The sequence below is a fragment of the Odontesthes bonariensis genome, chromosome 13 (genome assembly GCF_027942865.1).
Source record: "Odontesthes bonariensis isolate fOdoBon6 chromosome 13, fOdoBon6.hap1, whole genome shotgun sequence".
Classification (NCBI taxonomy): Eukaryota; Metazoa; Chordata; class Actinopteri; order Atheriniformes; family Atherinopsidae; genus Odontesthes; species Odontesthes bonariensis.
This window is the reverse complement of record NC_134518.1, coordinates 12,009,866-12,025,225: the sequence shown is the minus strand read 5'-3', so window position 1 is coordinate 12,025,225 and position 15,360 is coordinate 12,009,866. Positions and strand designations below refer to the sequence as shown.

Here is a 15,360-nt window from a genome sequence, read left to right as displayed (position 1 = left end):
GGGCTCAGCCAAGCATGTGTGTGCTTAAACACATCGCACGGAGTGACGACAGCATCCTTCGACCCCCTCACGCTGCCTCTGTGCTCTCACACATGACACCGATGCTCAGGGAAGGCCCATCAGTCCCAGCTTAAAACCATATGTGAAAATGCGTAGCACGCCGTTGTAAAATGGTAAAAACCTGCAAAGAGCAGTGTTGGTGCTAGAGTTCGTACATGTGTGTTTTGTAGAACCCCATGAATGCAAATGAATAATGCAACAATCTACACGTGTAAAGGTGTGATGAAGGGCAATTGCAAAGTAGAAAATGATGCATGTTCACCTGAACTATGGGGAGTATGCTGAGCAGTGGGGAGCTCTTGTTCTCATCCATAGGGGCTGGTGCAACAAAACTGAAGCCTTTGAAGAGCTGGTGGGCGTTAGCACTGGGCGGGATACCTGGGGAGTCTAAATATACATCCAGTTCATTCAATAAACAGACAAAACATGCAATCACCCGATACATTTTAGAGTTGCAATAGTAGTCAGGGATCAATCACGGTTTCCATGTCTGCTGCTTGTAAGCAGAACATGTGAGTGGAGGTGGAGATGTACCTTTAGGTGTTTTAGCGGTGAACTCTGGGTCGAAGCAGAACGTGTCATCTGGTTTACCTGCTGCAGGCTTGAATGGGGGCTGAAGCTCCCTCCTGTACAATTTCTGAAAAAAATAAAAAAAAATAAATACAGGTAGCCAGACACATACACATGTTAGAAGTCAAACCATACTGCGTGCTGAATGAAGTGTGTGAACATGCATGAAACAGAAGCCAAGCCCCCTCTCAGATTAACCCTCTCTACAGCTAAGCCCAGCCAATAGCATCCTGCTGGCTCTTAAACACTCACACAGGGCTATTAGTGCACACGCAGTGAGAACTGGACCTCTGCCCAGACTCCCACACACACAAGCGCAGTTGCTGCAGCCAGGACTGATGGCCACTAGTCATCAGGCCAAACGTTTGGTAGGTGTGAAGCCTCAACAGAAGCTGGGGGAAGTTAGGTTTACGCATAAGTGTGGATCTGTGAGAAATGAGAGGGAGAGGCAGGTGTGTGCGCGCGCTCACATTCCAGTCGATGGTTGAAAAGAAAGCATGGCGTTTGATCTCCTCCACTCCATCGGGCCCTGCCCCTAAAGACACAAATCACTTTGGCTCAGTTAACCTGCCGTGTTTTCAGAGGATCAACACATTCTTTCTCTCAGTAGCATGGAGCGTCGGTGGATGCCAATATGTTGAGACAAGCTTTAGCTAAGAGGTTTGTGCAATGTGACATCCAACACGACTCATTTTTCTTACCAAGTCTATTAGCGGGGTTACGTTTAAACAGCATTCTGAGCAAACTCTGGGCTTCCAAACTCAGGAACTGGGGCATTCCCAACTTCGCCCTGAGGGGGAAGAGGAGCGTGACAGAGTGACAGGTGAAACTCGGACGCTCCGATCCAAACATGTACGACAAAATGCTTTGAGCCTCTTAAATCGTGCCACGCGTAAGGACTCACTTGAGAATCATGTTCATCGTCTCATTGCGGTCTTTCCCTTGAAACGGTAATGTTCCTGTCAACATCTCAAACTTCACACGCAGAGCGGGGAGAAAATAAACAGTCAGATAAATCAGGTCTTTTCTGATGAGAGAAATTGTGCGTATAGATGTGTATGAGTGTGTGTACCATAAGTACTCCCAGAGACCACCAGTCTGCGCTCTGTGTGTGTCCTCTCCTGTTGACCACCTCAGGGGCCATATACTCCACCGTACCACAGAAGGAATAAGCCTTCTTATCAGCATCTACTGACTCTTTACTCAAGCCAAAGTCTTTTGAAAATAAAGCAGGGTAAGGTAAGAAATAACAAGAGGATGAAAAGAACCTCTAAAATAACAGCAGCTTTGCATCAAGTCCAAAACATACCTGTTAACTTTATATGTCCAGCTTCATCAAGTAAGATGCTGAAAGACAAAAAAAAAAAAAAAAAAAAGGTTCTTCTTTTAGACGTTAGCTTCAAACCACTATCACAGCAGAGGCAGATTTCAAGTGATCTCTACCATTTGTTTTGTGCATAAACCATAAAAAGAAAAGATGATTATTATTATTTTCGAGCTCTGAAGGTTTCAAGCGGACATTTAGGCATCGCGACCGACAGACCAGAATACGCCACTAAAGGCCACGTTATGTTTAAATGGCAAAGCTCAGTCCTTAATCTTTGGGGTTTCTGCCTGGGGTCAGTCTTTCAATCCCAGTCAACCAGTAGCAGTTGATGTTGCACTTTGATTCCAGAAATAAATGTGCAAGAACGGAATTTTAATAAAAAGAAAAATAAAAACAGCCCACTAACAGATGAATCTTTTACACTCGGAGCACTGTCGCTTTTAAGTGGAAATCTTAGGGAGACCAGCACCGCTTAAACCGAATCAACGGCCGAAGTAAAAGCAGCACTTTCATACGTTTTCCATCTTGACTGCATTGCTGACAGATGAATTATTTGGTTAGAGAGGCAATTTCCTGTTTTATTTCATATTACAGCAAATCTCCAAGTTAATCTCTTGATATAAATTTCTTCCCTTTGAATACATATTTGTTTCTTTGCATGTTGGACATTTTGCCCAAATGGTTGACAAATGTGTCAAACGACTCAATTGGACCCATATAATTAACGGCAGTTATTTGTTTTCAGTCGGGATAAATTTGAGTTGAATTGGACAGATTAAAAAACGTCCTGCTCTGTCATCAGCGCCTCTGTCTCCCCACGGTTAACACGCCCACGTCACATTACTCTAGCTGGAAAATCATTTTTCCGACTTATGCTTGGACACAGTGAGAGAGAGCGAGGGGGGGGGGCGCTTAAGCGCACTGTGTTCAATTTGTTTGCAATAGCATAACCTTATAAACTGCGTGAGCATTTCACGTCAAGTCTGGAGGAGAAGGTCTTTTCATTTCCAAACTGAGATCGCCTGCTGATTCCACCTTTAATTGTGGTCACAAAGGTGTGACTATAGTGCGAGACGAGGCTGTAAATGATCTTGTGTTTTGGAAAATAAAAAGAAGAAAAGCCTACAGTTCAAAGAGTTGAAGGAAGAGACGGCACCGGTAGGCTGCTTTGAATGACAACCACTTTGGGTACGACCCAACCTTATATAATTGCATAATGCACGAGTAATACTGAATAAATGACAGAAACTGCAAAATGGCTTGTGCACATCTTCTCTGTATTGGGTGTAGTGTGGATCTAAGAGTGTGAAAGGTTAAGGTTAATGAGGTACGGGTTATTCATACTTCTCTGGCTTGAGATCTCTGTAAACTATGCCCAGGTTGTGCAGATGGTCGAGGGCCAGGGCCAGCTCTGCAAGGTAGAATTTCACATCTTCCTCTGTAAACATAACCTGATAAGAACTGGACAAATTTACTCTCTGAACTCTGAAGAGAAATTCAGCAGCATAGAGACAAGAAAAAACAAACAAACAAACAAAAAAAAACTTCAATATTAGGTTTCAGTTGGCACAAACAAGAGAGACACAGATAGCATCACTGTCACAACAACAACATTTCAGAACAGGTTACACGATTCAGCCGGCCGTCGGACCGACACTGCGAGCGGCTGCTGTGTCGGTCGCGAGGCGCGCTTTCAAAACGAGGTCTGTCTGGAGAACAATCGCACATTGTTCCGAGTACCCTGAAAGCATTTGTAATGAGCTGGCCTGAGCCTCTCTGTGCCAATGTTCTGATGATGTAAAAAGCAAATAACGATTCCAAGAAAAAGGAACACGTTTCCGTGAGGAATTCGACTAATAACTGAAAGAGAAAACAGGGAGGAACAAATGACTCGGTGGCGCTTGGGCTCTTGTTAAAAATGAATAAAATATTCCTGCATGCGAAACTTGCACCTGTTCCATTTGTAGCTGTCATCTTAACAATTCCTTTGGGTTTACAAACGAGCCCCGTGGCATCTGTTATGCCAATCGTCACAAACGTGACTCAAATGCTTGGAGATGAATTACGTGAATAAAAAACAATCAAATTCTTGAATAAAGAGGACATGCTGTACTTTTTAATTTCAGATGGCATAAAAACAGTGACAACACGTGCAAGATAAACAATAAAACATGGAAGGCAAAAGAATTTCAGCTTACCTCTTTGGATAAGCGAGTGAATACATCCCCTCCCCTGAGAAAGTCCAGTATTAAATACAGTTTCCCTTCTGTCTGAAAGGCTGGGGAGAAAGGGAAGCAAACAGGCCAGTTGTAACAAGCCATGCTCACTAACATTCACATGTTTCTGATAAGATTCCTTAAGATCACAAAGCAAGACCCCTGCAGAGTTTCTCTTACCGTAGTGCAACTTCACTATGAAGGGATGATTGACTTCCACTAAAATGTCTCTTTCCATCTTAGTGCGAACTCGGTCCCTGACTGTAGAGGCGAGGCAGGAAGCAAGGAGCAGTGAGACAGAAATTCAACACTGTGGACAGAACATTCTGGGAAATCTGTGCTGAGGTGAGAGGAAATCAAAAGCAAATGCCACGCTACCTTTCAAAGATGCTTTTTTTAGTACTTTCATTGCATATAACTGACCAGCATCTGGACCCACGATCTTCCTGACGAGAAACACCTGAAGGAGCGGGACACACGGTTTAGACGGAAACAAGCGCCTGCGCTGATGGAAACGTTCTGAGTGGAGCGCCGACTTGTCCTCACCTTGCCGAAAGAGCCCTGACCGAGGACTTTGAGCAGCTCGAACTGAGACGGATCGGCTTTCTCGCAGCCCTCTTTCACATGGTGGGTGATGGGAATCTCCTTATACTCCCCTTCATCCTAAACAAACGGCATCAGGGTGACATGAGACACACAGGGTGGCGAGTATGTTATGAGTGCGGACGCACGCACGGAACAAAAGGCCTTGGGGCCAGTACTTACACAGTGTGAGAAAGACTCTCCCTCCTCCATGGGCTCGTCCATGATCTGATGTCCATTGACCTGCGGCCAGATCGAGAAAATTTTTTTTCCCCTCGGATCAGAATCGTCAGCAGCAAACAGTTTCACAAAGCTTATTCATGCCTGTTTTTCGCTGAGCAGGACCATGACACAGCTGCTGCACGCCCACATGTATGACTGAGGACTCAACAGATGAAATCGGTGACTCACATGCAATAACACCACGCTTTCACTTTTCCCAAACGAAGCTCCGCTTTTGTTGTCAAACAGTATGGAGTCCATACTTAAATCCCATCCAGCTGTCCGGCTCTCATCCTTTCCCCCATAAAGCTCCTCATTATTAGCATTCTAGCCTAATCCCCAGCCAGTGCAAAAACAACATGTCTGACTGGCTACAGTCAGCATTCAGTCTCTTGAGGACAAGAGAAAAAAAATAAAAATAGCAGGGCCGGGGGTTCTTGTACAGATCTAGCTGACGGTGGTGGCAAAAGATCACCACAGAGTCTTGCTTTGGTCTACTCAGAGTTATGCTTCAGAGCCTGTGTGACACTTTTGAGGATAAGGTCAGGAGAAAAGACAAAAATAAAGACATATAAAAAAGAAAAAAAAGTCACATCTGGGTGCAAATCAGACATTTAAGAAAAAAAAAAAAAAGAATCAAAACCACCAAAATAACATTACCAAAGTCTAAATGTTTGAATTCTGCGGTGAAGCTCAGCCTGCATTATGTATTCAGTCCAGTGTGTTTGTGAGTGTTGAATTCCATCAAGACTCTGAAGAGGGAGGATGAGTCATAGTGCTACACAAGCCCACTCAGTGGGTGGAGCCACCAACATACACTCGTGCACAGAACAGAGGCCAACAAACCACTTTCCAATATCCTACAGCCACTATAACCCCAACCCAAAAAAACAAACAGAAAAAAAACAAGATAAACATTCAAAATCAGTTTAGGTAAACCCGTTAAAAGGCCTATAAGTATGTGAACGCACCTCAGAAGGAACACCTTTGTGCATGTGTGAAACAGGAACATATCCAGGCCGGCCAAAGCCAGGGCAGCGCTTGTGTCATAATTCACACATACAGTTCTCACTCCCACCTTTTGCCGTGGCTCATCGCGGCTTGTAACAGAGCAGCCTACACTGCCAGCGCAACCAAGCGAGCCTTTTTCAGCCTTTGCACAAAAAAAAAATGTCTGTGGCCGTCTTCATTGTATCATCTCAAATTCGAGGATAACGGGGTTTGACAGAACCTAATCCAAATAGAAAGATTAAAAAAAAAAAAAAAGCTGATGTAAAGTGTGAAGTGAATTGAAAAGAAAGCAGGATGTTTACATCTGAGCCTTTGGTACCCCTTCAGGTGGAGCAATTAGTCAATGGCACATTGCAGCTGCGACGGCAAAACTTTTGGAAAATGTATTCATGCTTTGAGAATGACGGCATAAAAGAGGAACTTGAAGGTTAGAGAATTTGAAATAAGACGTTTCCAAAAGGAAGGAGGCGGCAGAAGGGAATGGACAGTGCTGCCAGAACTACCACTTGCCTTTAAACCACTCGCATGCGTCAAACAATGGCTCGGACTGTAGGTGCGAAATACTGCAAAGAATCCCAGAAAAGGGAAAGCATAGGGATGTGTTGGCTCAGAGGCATGTGGGGAAACTTCTCACCGCGAGGCCCGTGCAAAAGCAAGCCGAACCTTTCCACGGTCGTGGCGTGATAGGAGAACTCGTTTGCTTTGTGTCACCGGATTCACCAGCGATACACAGAAGATAACGTCTGTTCAACATGTGTTCCGTGGTGTTTCGTTACTGACGTAATGAGGCTAGAATTTCAGTCATTGCTTCTCATTCTTGATGCCCTTAATCAATTATCAGATGTGTAGGTTGCTTTATATCAAACCTACAAGTTATGAAGGTCGCTTACAAACCGAAGTTGGTTATTTACAGCATCACTAATTCTCTACAGCCGCACAGTTGTAGAAATTGCCTTGCTAAATTTAAGTCGGCAAATGTTAAAACTTTGAACAAAACGCGGCCAAAACATTTCCCTTTTTGCTAAAAAACACACAAAACCCTTAAATAGTAATTTATCGAATTGGCATTGGCCATTGAGTAAAACTTGTATTCAAGTTTTGAGCCTGCAAGCTGTCAGCTAGCAAGCTAGCACATGCTACTGCTATATGCGCTAAGCTAGCTATGAAGCAAACTCCTCATGAGAGGAATAAAGAACAACAAAAGCCGAGAAAAGCTCGTCTGTCATTGGATAAAGAGCTCCGTCGATGTAGAGAATAAATAGAGGTGGTAAAGGCCCAGACACGCTACTATGAAACTAATAAACCCTGGCGGTGCAGCTAAAGTAAACATCTACCCAGCTGTTAGCATGTTAGCATGCATCACGGTGCGCTGCAGGTCGTGACGCGAATTTAAGCTATACCCCGCCTCGCAGGGCAAGCTAACTTAACGGGACAACACAAAGCAAAAACAATGGCAAGTAAATTGATACGCAAAGCCCGCACTTATCAACTCACCTCAATACTAACGCTGTTTACCTCCATCTTGTGCCAGGATTCCTCTCCAAGTCTAAGGCATCGTAGTCCACCTAGACCCCCTCTCCACGTTGCATGCCTTCCCCTCTGTGGAAGTCCGGCTGATCTGCTTTGATGTTCAGGTGCAGGCTGCGTGGCTGTGGACCGCTACCAGTACGGGATCCGGGGGTCGGTGCTGGGAACAGTTGATGCTGTTGAGTGGATCATACGCTCGCCGAGAGCACCGCTACCCTGCCATAGATGCGAATATGGCGGCTACTGTGGTACCTGACCGTCAGTGAATGAGAGTTTATTGACGTATTTATGACGCAACTCAGTTAAGGATTTCCCCCGTACAAACTAAAGCAGCAGATATCGGAGATAGAGAGGAGGCAGGCTGGATGTGGTGGCGTGGGGGACTTGGTACTGTGTCATCCACGCATCCGGTGGATGGACCATTTGCTTGCGATTGAAATAGTCACAGGCAAGTGGGTTTCACCAAATGTTGACGCAATTTGAAATTAAAGAGCACAACATGCTGTTCTCCCGGCGAGCCGCAAATCTAATCTTCAGTTCTTCAGGGTACAAGTTGAATGTTTTAAAGCCACTGTGTGGTAAGCCAGCCCATCCCTAATTCAAGTGGAAATAAGAGGCTTAAAGCTTTCTTTAGCTTTCCCACCCTCAACAACAGTCTGTTGGTACTGGATATACAGCATAGGACATGTCCCACAATACTGCAAAGTGAATGTTATGGTTTAGTTGCCGTTTTTCATTTAATGGACCAATCAAGTGTTGCTCAAGGTTGCACCTTTATAAGTACATATTAATTCCATTTTTGTTCAGTTACACATAAGAAGAAATAAAGAGAGGCACGGTTAAGTTAGAGGTCATTTATTGTTCTCTCTGGACTGGACCAGAGCAAGGCGAATGATATGCAGTAAAAAAGGCATCCATCATACCAACAGTCATAGTGAAGCATCAATCCACAGGCACTGTGCATGGAGTATGAATTTACCAGAGTGTTTGTGTGTAAAACCAGCCACTGAGTGGAGTGTGAAAACATCTGTAGGAGTGTGTGTTTGCGTGAGCTGATGTCGACAGTCAGTTTTGTTCGGCCGCTGCTTCCTGCAGCAGCTCCTCTGATGCAGAGGGCTCAGGTACTTCAGTTGTTGTGTCCTCTTTGTTTATGGTGACCAGAAGGAATTCTTCCTTCGCTTGAGCCTGTAGAGGATCTAAGCTGCTCACGCCGTCTGTGTGGGGGTCGCCGTGGTTGGGCGTTGCATCCGGCTGGGCTCCTCTCTCCGCGGTCATGTCCCAGTCCTGGTCTGAAGGCTGAGGTAGACTGGCCAAGAGTTCCTGAATGCATACAGAGCACTTGGGGTAAGGAAAATAGTTGGGAAAGCTTTCCACTTGGTACTCAAATGGATCTTGATGCTGTGTAAACATGACTATAAATGTACCTGCTGTCTCTCCAGGTCATTAGTCCTCACAGCGATGAGCAGGCTCTTCGTGAAGATCGCAAGCTCCTGGTATTTTTGTTTTTGGTTCTCTAGCTCGTTTTCCAAGAACTGCACTTCCTCGTGCTGAAACGGAATGATCAATATGCCGAAAAGGTAATTCAGAGTCTGAAAGCACAGCATGACAGAGCTTCTTTTTTTTTTTTTTTTTTGTAAAACATTTATCCTTGATATATCCATTCCAGTTCAATTCGTGTAGCACCAATCCACAACAAATGTATTCTCAAGGCACTTTAAAGAGAAAGAAAACAAGTTCAATACAAGTTCAGTGAAATAAAGCCCGTCTCAATCCAACTGTCTATCCAGACGGCATAGCATAAACTTCACATGGTTTGTTTGTGTGATTTCACCTTGAATTCCAGCAGGTTCTGCATTTGCTCGAGGTCTGAAGCCACTAATTCATCGTCGTCGTCATCATCAGCTTCTTCGTCCTCATCAATCACCTCAATCTTCTGTCAAAAGCATCGAGAAGCTGAGGTCAGAAAAAATGATGACCTCGCAGTGAAAATTCAGACGATTACTGCCGTAGAGCTGGGCAACATGTCCCAAAAACCGACACAGAACTTGGTATTTTCAGGCAGAATGGTGATGAGTATCACAAGGAATAAAAGAATAACAAATGCCACACAGTAAAATCTTCCTGAGTAATAAGAGAAAGGAAACTAGAATATGTCCCCCGTTTCTCAGCGTCACTCAGAACATGTGACTACACTTGATGTATTACGTGAAAGTGGAGGACTTACGTGCTAAATAGGCCTGTGGGCTGTTTCAAGATGTTAATTTGTGAAAAGGTGACATTTGCTTTCCTGCATCATCAAAGGCACCAAAGTTACTGATTAAAACCACCAAGGAAACTGAGGTAACTATGGGAACAGTAGTAGTCCAACTGTGACATTTCGAAATATCTGCTTTTGTGAGGACCTACTAGGTATAACAACATGAACTGTGATGTAGAAACATCTAGAGGAACCAAGCATGATGAGAAAAAGGTGATGAGGTGATATTTGATTGCTGCTATAGCTGTGTTGCTTAAAGCTACTGTGAGTATATTTCATTTCATGCGAGTATGTCTTATGCCTCAATCAGTGTTCATTCCCAAGTGGCCAACTTTAAAGAGGCCCTACAGTAATATCAGCTGAAATACCACATTATTGGCCAGCGGAGCAGCAGTGGACATGTCCAGCCCGTCGTCTCCGTCTCCCTGTTGCGAATCGACGGTCCCATCTAGATTTGAGAACAGCGCGTGAATGCCGAGACGCGCAGTACGCACAGCAGTATGAGTTCACGGGTGCAAAGTTAGCGGCAGCCTCACCCTCAGACAGGCACACAGATCTGCCGTCGTTTAAGTCATCCCCGAGCTCAGGCGTCCTGAGCCGCTCGCCGTCAGGACTGAGGGCCGCCGGGGAATCGTTTCCTGGGGACGAGGTTGTGAATACAGCAGGCCCCCCTTTAGGAGGAGGGATTTCGATACCCATCAGACGGTACTTCCTGCGTCTGTTGCTGATCCATGTCTGTAAACCGGGGAAAAAGACACGACAGGCAAAAAAAAAAAAATGGTGACAAAATGAACACCTACCTAAATTCAAGTGTTGTCAATGTCCTGTGTATGAGGTATGAAAAAAAAAATCTCGTCATCTAGTCAATGACAGGTAGAATTTTTTCAGTCAAATTGTGTTTCTTAACCAATTTCTGCAGAATTTTTCGTTGGAAAATGATTTTATTATCCCAGCCGGCCGAGTTAAAAACAGGCTCCCACAGAGAACTGCACCACTCGCAGGTTCGTTTACACTGACCTGAGGATCGTCCTAACCTCCTGTTCTCTCTCTGAAGGCAAACATTTTTCTTCCTTACAATAAAAGTCCTTGTGAGGGAGATGGCAGAGGGTCATACGTGTGTTCCAGGACTTTGGGACTGTATGTTCTCCATCAGCGAGGAGGAGCTGATCTTTAACTGCATGACTTTTAAATAAGTATGCACGAACATGTTAGAAAATGTCAGTGACCAAGGCATATCCAGATTGTGTCCCGATAGCCTTTAAAAAGTCTGGACACCTAAACCCCACAAAATGTGGTCGGGAGTGTGCTTCCTATCTGATTTAATATTGTGGCTTTATGGGAAAGGAACAATCTTATTTGGGACACAAATCGGATTTGCTCGCAGCTTGAACACATCCGATCGCTTTTAAACTTGAATCCTCAACGGCCCCCTCTGTGAAGTTTTTTTTACCTTGACTATTTCAGTGTCTACATTGAGCTGGTTGGCTGCAGCAGTGATCTTCTCCCTGCACACTGAGCCCAGACTAGTCATGCCTCGGTCCCAGTAGCGCTTCAGCTGGATGAGATCCCCATCGCTGAACTGAGTCCGATCCTGCAGCTGAAAACATGAACCTCTGGGTGAATACACTGCATGCACACAGACAGAAAGTAGGCTCGAGATGATGCTTTATTACAGACATGCATGCACATAACTCTACGTTCACGCCGTGAACCGCGTCGCTCGGGTAAGAAGTACTTACTGTTCTTTTTCTGGAGTTGCTTATGACCCAGGGGGCTGCAGACACGCTGAGTGAAGTCTACACATAAAGACACACACCTTAAATCTCTCGAATCCCTTTGAGGAACAATGTTACTGATAGAAGAACTTCTCCTACCTGAGAACTCGATTCTCCTGTATATGAGGTCTGCGCTGTGAGTGAGTAGCTGCCCTGAAGGCTTGTGTTGCTGTGAAGCGACGCAGGCCTGGAGCCAGTCGTGGGAGGAGTGCAGCTTCCTCTTACGACGGACACTTCAGCCCCAGTTGGGCTGGCTAATGTCCGCTCCCTGTGGATGTGCGTTTGAGCGGCCATATTTGCCAACTCCTCCTCCCTTTGCCACTCATCCTCTTCGTCTCCAGTTTCCATGGCAATGGACAAGTTATGACTGGTGTCCAGTGGTGCTGGTCTATGGGTCTCCTGGCTACTCCGGGAAGACGCTTGTCCAGATCTGAGGCGGTCGTCCTCGCCTTTTTCTGTCAAGGTGAAGACCTGCTGAATGCGAGGCGTCAGCTCGGAGGAGGCGCCGGGGTTCGGGGCAGGGAGGGAGACCCGGATCTTCTGCGGGGCAGGAGGTTGAGGTTGGGGGTTGGAGTGAGGTCTGGGCTGAAGCTGAGTCTGGGATTGTGAGGAAGAGGACCAAGGGCGGGTTTGCGCTGTACCATACTGTCTAGTCCAGCTGTGAGGTACCACCCCTGCTCCTGCACTTACCCCCCCCTCCCCAATGGATAAAGTGCCCTTCCTGACTGCAGTGTAGACTAAAGGTCCTGAGGCAGATGTGAGGGATGAGAGATTCTGTGAGAGGGACACTAGCTTGGAGTGGACGGGTGAGGACGTGGAGCTGTTCCTGCTCTGCAGCACCTGGTTGATCAGAGATGAAGACGCGTGGGCTGAAAGCTCGGAGTCGGACTGAGGTGGAGCGGCCGGGGGTCTCGGCCGGGAGCGAGGGACGGAGTTCAGAGAGTAGATCCCGGTCAGTATTACGTCATTATTGTTGTTGTTGTTGTTGCCTCCACTGCTAAGCGGGGAGGAGGATGAGGGGGAGGAAGATGTTGATGAGAAAGAAGGGAAAGACGAGGATGGAGGGAGAAGGTGCACACGATTCCGTGCTGCAGCCATATCAGCAGGAAGCAGCGCCCCTGCCGCAAGGCTATGATTGGACAGAACACCCCCGGCTAATGCATGATTGGAGAGTAGCCCTCCGGCTATTCCGTGACTAGACAAGGAATGAGACACGCTGCCATTCTGGTCAGCCTTGGAGGCAAGCTTCCGTCTTTTGTTGCCAACCCATGTCTGCGTGATAAGAGCAACAGTAACATCACTTTAAAAAAAAAAAGGAAAATAAAGGAAAACATTCAGCAAAATATGAGGAACTAGATCATTTGTGACTCAGCACAGATCAAACTCACAGCTTCAAATGGAAATAAAATCACAGCACAGTTCATGGGCCTACCCGGACAACACTGAAGTCCAGTTTGGCCTCCTGTGCACATTGCAGTATTAGCTGGAAACATGACTTGCTCTGATTGGTCATCCCATTCTCATAGTAACGTTCCAGGATCCGCTGCTGTTCAACTGTAAACACTGACCGCAGGTTCATCTGAAAGGCAGTCACAAAGGCCAAGAGCCCACCAAAAACACCCCACTCTTTGGTAAAACCATCAGTCAAACAGATCACAGTAGATGATATTCACTTGAAGCTTTTTCGACTCGATGACACTCACGCGGCGTCTGTCAGCCAGAACACGTCGTTCATTAAACATTTTAACCATTTTTTTTTGTGTGGCTGTTTTTCATTTTCAACCTTTCGACATTCGTATGTCATCTGTAACATACTCACAGTCTGCAGGCCACGCCTCTGTGGCCACGCATCCATTCTGCTGCTACTGGAGGGGAACGGGGCAGCCATGCAGATCACAGCGGCACCTCCATCTTTCTACGACAGCACAGCTTTGATTGTGCTCATCTTGCCTCAGTGTGCCCGGCACACCGCTGGGTCCTGTGGCTGAGTGGGAAAGCAAAGCGGACAGCACTGTTCTCATGAGCGAAAAACAAACCAAAACAAAAAGATGCTCGTCCCACATAGCAGACAACTGGTCAACATTGTTTGTCATGTAATACAGAAGAGAGTTGGGAAAGCACTGACGTCAGGATGGAACTGTTTTGTGAATGAACACTACTACCACTGTCTGTGAAAAGTTTCATATTTCTTCAGGTGTGGCATTCATCGTGGTTCTTGTGTTTCTGTGGTCTATTCTTCATCAACTGAACATGTAGAATCATGTTATGTGTGTCACTGCGTGTGTATTGTGCGTTTCCTGCCTTTGGCCAGGACAGACACCACATTTCCCCGGCTAAATAAAAAGGCTCCTTTATAGTAGAAATAACAACAATAGCGCTAAATGCATCACAAGCGAGGCCGAGTTCCTATGCCATCTTTTCCACGGGAAAAAGTTAATTGTTGACGCTACTGAAATGGACACACAATTTGACGCCCTGACAAGTGCTTAAAGAAAACTAGTGAGACGCAAGGCGAAGTGTTGTTACTTTCAACACTGGGGAGATGGAATTTAAAACACATGTATGGGAACGAAAGAGGAAAAAACAACAACAACGAGAACCAGCACGGATTAAGAACGAAACTGCAACTTTCGAAGAGTTGAAAGGCAGCGGTCAGAAAAAAAGTTTTGAAATGAGAATAGCTGGAGGTTTCGCGAAGCAGTAAGTCGCTTACGGGCATGTTGTGCGACCAATAAGCAGGCTGCAGGTTTATTTTGGTACGCTGACTGCGCATGGCTACTGTCTGTATGGAAATACTGCGGCGAGAATTAGCAAACAATTGTGGGCAAGTCGGCTTAGAACGCCGCCCAGGCAGCAGCAAGTGGATTTAGACACATAATTACCACATAGGGAGCACACGTCTTAACCGTAGGACAGGGAGCCAGACGGTAAACACACCGGGTAAGAGCCGCTCTACCGCAACGGCCGTGCAGGCAGCCTGCGTTAGCTTGCAGGCCTGAGCGGCCATGTCCGAGCCAGCCGACGTAAGCTAGCATTAGCATAGCTTTCCCAGTGGATAGCTGCAGCTAAACTTTTCCTTCAAATCTGTGATTTCCCGACCCTGGGAGGCTCCCTCGCGCTGACCCTAGCCTCGACCGGAAGACAACGAACGCACTTAACGGCAGCCTTCAGCGAAAAGCGAAATCGCCTTCTAACGTACCATTTCGGATGTCAAAATCAGACGAACGTTCCAAATCAGCAGATTTCTTCACCAGTCCCCTTTGCTAGACAATGAAATCAGAACGTCCGATCATCAATTCTAATCATGATTGTGACGTAATCGCAGACAGGAGCCAATGGGAGCTCGAGATCATCTCAGTGACATTCAGAAAGGCCCGAAAACTGAGCACGGTGGTCCCGCCCACCATTGACTTTGTTCGGCGGGTTGCTGGAGGGGGAGGTCACAGACATGGAAGCGGTTGGAGATTCAGAATGGAAGTGGCTCGTTTCCTCCTCACGAAAGTATATTTTCATGTGATGTCACTGTTCCTTTTGGAAAAAGAGCTTGCGTCCATAGCTGGAGCTGCATATGTTTCACTGCAGGCCCCAGACGACACGTCACAGTTTCATTCCAATTGCAAAGATTTTCTTCAGATTTCTTGCTTGAACTTTTGATTATCTGTTACTTTGAAATGTGACGGAGGGAAAGGTTTTTTTTTTTTTGTGTTTTTTAATTTTCTTATTTCATTGGACTTTTACACCTGTTAGGACTTGCTTTAGTAAAGTATGTACTAGCATTATGAATACACAACACATATTCATTTACATTTCTAC

The 15,360-nt window shown here is 45.8% G+C and overlaps 2 protein-coding genes across 6 annotated transcripts; both read right to left on the bottom strand.

The window, feature by feature from the left end:
- Positions 1-155: 155 nt before the first annotated feature.
- On the bottom strand, positions 156-7,827 carry LOC142397550 (ribosomal protein S6 kinase alpha-6-like). Of its 4 annotated transcripts, none has more exons than XM_075480986.1 (14): positions 7,483-7,827; positions 4,939-4,998; positions 4,720-4,836; positions 4,552-4,633; positions 4,354-4,434; positions 4,156-4,235; positions 3,302-3,408; positions 1,940-1,977; positions 1,703-1,845; positions 1,535-1,605; positions 1,332-1,420; positions 1,101-1,165; positions 595-697; positions 156-447 (listed from the first exon to the last, which is right to left on the bottom strand). In XM_075480986.1, the coding sequence occupies exons 1-14, from the start codon at positions 7,507-7,509 to the stop codon at positions 203-205; spliced, it is 1,308 nt and encodes a 435-aa protein (XP_075337101.1). In that variant the 5' UTR covers positions 7,510-7,827; the 3' UTR covers positions 156-202. The 4 variants fall into 4 exon arrangements, with proteins under 4 accessions (XP_075337101.1, XP_075337103.1, XP_075337102.1 ...); XM_075480988.1 differs by having other exon boundaries at positions 7,504-7,827; XM_075480987.1 differs by lacking the exon at positions 7,483-7,827 and adding an exon at positions 5,949-7,400.
- A 527-nt stretch (positions 7,828-8,354) lies between these two features.
- Positions 8,355-14,931, bottom strand: hdx (highly divergent homeobox). 2 transcript variants are annotated; one of them, XM_075480984.1, is made up of 11 exons: positions 14,485-14,931; positions 13,367-13,531; positions 12,980-13,126; positions 11,647-12,819; positions 11,512-11,568; positions 11,223-11,369; positions 10,309-10,507; positions 10,141-10,220; positions 9,347-9,448; positions 8,940-9,062; positions 8,355-8,835 (listed from the first exon to the last, which is right to left on the bottom strand). In XM_075480984.1, exons 2-11 carry the CDS (start codon positions 13,433-13,435, stop codon positions 8,581-8,583), a joined length of 2,352 nt encoding a protein of 783 aa, XP_075337099.1. In that variant the 5' UTR covers positions 13,436-13,531; positions 14,485-14,931; the 3' UTR covers positions 8,355-8,580. The 2 variants fall into 2 exon arrangements, with proteins under 2 accessions (XP_075337099.1, XP_075337098.1); XM_075480983.1 differs by having other exon boundaries at positions 14,747-14,931.
- Positions 14,932-15,360: the final 429 nt, after the last annotated feature.

Bases quoted from the DNA above. Each gene is read 5' to 3' on its own strand.
- hdx (XM_075480984.1), bottom strand. From the start codon at position 13,435: ATGGCTGCCCCGTTCCCCTCCAGTAGCAGCAGAATGGATGCGTGGCCA. The intron at 10,221-10,308 runs GTGAGGCTGCCG...TCTCAAATCTAG, and splicing joins ATCTGTGTGCCTGTCTGAGG to ATGGGACCGTCGATTCGCAA. The intron at 8,836-8,939 runs GTACATTTATAG...GTATGCATTCAG, and splicing joins ATGACCTGGAGAGACAGCAG to GAACTCTTGGCCAGTCTACC.
- LOC142397550 (XM_075480985.1), bottom strand. From the start codon at position 5,238: ATGGACTCCATACTGTTTGACAACAAAAGCGGAGCTTCGTTTGGGAAA. The intron at 4,999-5,166 runs GTGAGTCACCGA...ATCTGGCCGCAG, and splicing joins AAAGCGTGGTGTTATTGCAT to GTCAATGGACATCAGATCAT. The intron at 1,978-3,301 runs GTATGAATAACC...TTTGTCTTTCAG, and splicing joins AGAGATCTCAAGCCAGAGAA to CATCTTACTTGATGAAGCTG.